Below are 3,032 nucleotides of genomic sequence, written 5' to 3'. Positions count from 1 at the left end.
TGGAAGCTCTCTCACAATCGTGGGTAAAAGGGGTATTTATACTAGAGTGGGAGAGGAATGTGAAACGTCAGGTTTTACAAAACAGGGGTGGCTCGCGGCTTGACCTCGCGGCTTGACTAAGTCGCGAGATCCAGTCGCGAGATAATCGTATGGCTAGTTGTCCTGTTTTGTCCTGTAGTGCTCCAGCTTGCATGACTGTTCACCTTCCAGCATGCTTGGCACGTGTGCTGCGTCTGGCGGCTTGCAGCCGCGAGTCACCCGCGAGGCCTAGCCGTGAGTCTCTGTTTTCTTGCACACTCTTGAGCAATCTTCACTCTATCTCACTCACTACCCTTACATCAAACCCACTTAAATACAGGGTTACTAAATGCTGAATTATAAGCAAATTTGGCACGGAATAAAGCCAATTAGATGGTTGAATAAATTCAACCTTACAGATCCTTTATCACCTTATCTTTTCCTTATGTGTGCTATGGGACTTCAAAGTTTGTTACATATGGCTGAAATGGAGGGGCACATCCAAGGAGTGGCTATTTGTTGGAATGGGCCAAGGGTTTCTCACTTGTTTTTTGCTGATGATAGTGTGTTATTTTGTTGAGCAAAAGAGGAGGAATGTCAGACAATTTTGGATATTTTGACTACTTATGAGAGAGGTTCGTGTTAGAAAATTAATAGAGACAAAACTAATATTTTTTTCAGCTCTAATACTTCTTCTGATATGCAGTCTTGTATTTAGAGTATTTTGGGTGTTCTGGCCATTCGGCAATATGAGAAGTATTTGGGTATGCCAGCACTTGTGGGAAGAGCCAAGAAGCAAATTTTTATTTATATCAAGGAAAGGGTTTGGAAAAAACTTCAGGTGTGGAAAGAAAAGTTGTTGTCTCAAGCAGGGCGGGAGGTGTTGATCAAAGTTGTCATTAAAGCAATTCCTACATATACTATGAGTTGTTTTAAACTCCTTAAGGGTTTAATCAAGGAATTGGAAGTTATGATACGAAAGTTTTGGTGGGAATATTGTGGCGGTAATAGGAAGACCCATTGGGTAAAATGGGATAGGCTTTGTGAAGCTAAGGAGGTTGGAGCAATGGGGTTCAAAGAAATTGAGAAGTTTAATGATGCTTTGTTGGCTAAGCAAGTTTGGCGGCTGATAAATAATCCTACTTCGCTTTGTCATCGTGTTTTTAAGGCGAGGTTTTTTCTGGATTGTTCTATTCTTGAAGCTAGGGAATCTACTGTGGGTTCCTATGCTTGGAAAAGTCTTCTTAGTGCAAGGGATGTTATTCGACAAGGGATGATTTGGTGAGTAGGGAATGGGGATTCTGTGCAGATTAAAGGGGACCGTTGGCTGTCAAACCAAGCTTGCTGCTCTGTTATTTCATCTTTGCCACATGTGGATGATGATACAAGAGTAAGCTTCCTTATTGACCAAGACAGATTTGCATGGAAGGAATCATTGGTTAAGGAGCTTTTTCTCCCTCACGAAGCTGACATTATTCAGGGAATTCCTCTGAGTTTTAGGTGACCTCCTGATCGCATTGCTTGGGCTCCTACTCTTTCGAGTATATTCTCAACTAGTAGCGCTTACAAACTAATTATTTTAGGTGCTATGACTTCTATTGTAGGTAGCTCCAATTTGGATAATCAAAGAAAATTTTGGAAGGGCTTGTGGCAACTCCGGGTTCCTAATAAAATCAAGCTGTTCGTGTGGAGGGCTTGTAATGATGCTTTGCCAACTATGGACAATTTGTATTGACGATCGGTGTAATATCTGTCAAGAGTAGTTTGAGGATGTTGTGCATGCTCTTTGGCTGTGCAAGGACATCTCGAGTGTTTGGTTGTCTTTAGAGTGGTTTCACCAAGCGGTTCTGGTTCAACCTGTATGTTTTTGTGAGCCCCTGACTAGGTTCATGCATTGTCAAGAAGAATATTGTGCTGAGATTTTGTCATGGCTGCATGGAGCATTTGGAATCGAAGGAATGCGTTGCATTTTGGGTGTAGTGCTCTTCCTGTGGATCGGATTTGTAGCAGTGTTGGTAATTTCTGGCAGGAATTTTTGGCTTCCCAGGAAAAGGAATTGGTACTTCCTAGCCCTCCATCCATGCAACATTGGTGTCCTCTGGCGTTTGACATGTGTAAGGTTAATTATGATGCAGCGGTCTTTCGGTCTTTGAACTTGGCGAGTTTGGGTGTGGTTGTGCGTGACAGTAGTGATGCTGTGGTTGGAGCGCTCTCTGTTCCCATCTCTCTTGGTAGGTCGGTGGTGGAGTTGGAAGCTTTAGCTTGTCTGAGGGCTGTCCAGTTTGCGCTAGAAATTGGCCTTACCCGAGTGGTTTTTGAAGGGAATTCAACTGCTGTTATTGACGCTTTTCGACAAGGATCGGGCGAGCTTACTTGCTATGGGAACGTGCTGGATGATATCCAAGTTCATGTTTCTTCTATTCAATTTTTGATTTTAATTTAGTTAGTCGTTTGTGTAATTCTGTAGCTGATGCTTTAGCTAAGAAAGTCAGTTCTGTTGTGGGGTTGTAGGTTTGGTTGGGAGACCTTCCTGCTGACATTGCTCCTTTTTTGTTTTGTGATGTTCATTGATTTTGTTTTTGAATAAATTCCCAGGCCTGGGTTTTGGTTTCTCAAAAAAAAAAAAAAAAAAAACTTATAAATTATATATATATCTTTGAATACTAAAAAAGCAACAAACTTATCAAACAATTTTCTTGATTTTTAGTTGAATTATTTTTCACTCAGTATACCAAGCAAAAACGCAAACAATCTAGTAAACAATCAAATATTTTCCCCTTTTTAACTCAGGATGAGATAACCATCATTCTAGCATTAACTATTAAAATATCATTAATACTATTATTTTGTAACAAACAAACTAGAAGCAAGTAAAAACAACTGGGAAAATTTTGGACCATATCATAGCAATTGAAAAACTATAAATAGGAATACAACAGAAGCAAGAGTGAGAAAGAGAGGAATGGAAATAAAACAAACTTGCCATTCAATTCCATGTTATCTTGCCACAACAC

General features: G+C 40.4%; 1 protein-coding gene across 1 annotated transcript; it reads left to right on the top strand.

The window, feature by feature from the left end:
• The first annotated feature begins 1,945 nt into the window (after positions 1–1,945).
• On the top strand, positions 1,946–2,461 carry LOC115964497. Its single transcript, XM_031083796.1, has one exon. The coding sequence runs from the start codon at positions 1,946–1,948 to the stop codon at positions 2,459–2,461; it is 516 nt and encodes a 171-aa protein (XP_030939656.1).
• Positions 2,462–3,032: the final 571 nt, after the last annotated feature.

This window comes from Quercus lobata, chromosome 10, assembly GCF_001633185.2.
Source record: "Quercus lobata isolate SW786 chromosome 10, ValleyOak3.0 Primary Assembly, whole genome shotgun sequence".
Classification (NCBI taxonomy): Eukaryota; Viridiplantae; Streptophyta; class Magnoliopsida; order Fagales; family Fagaceae; genus Quercus; species Quercus lobata.
The sequence above is the reverse complement of the archived record's forward strand: the minus strand, read 5'-3'. Positions and strand labels throughout refer to the sequence as shown.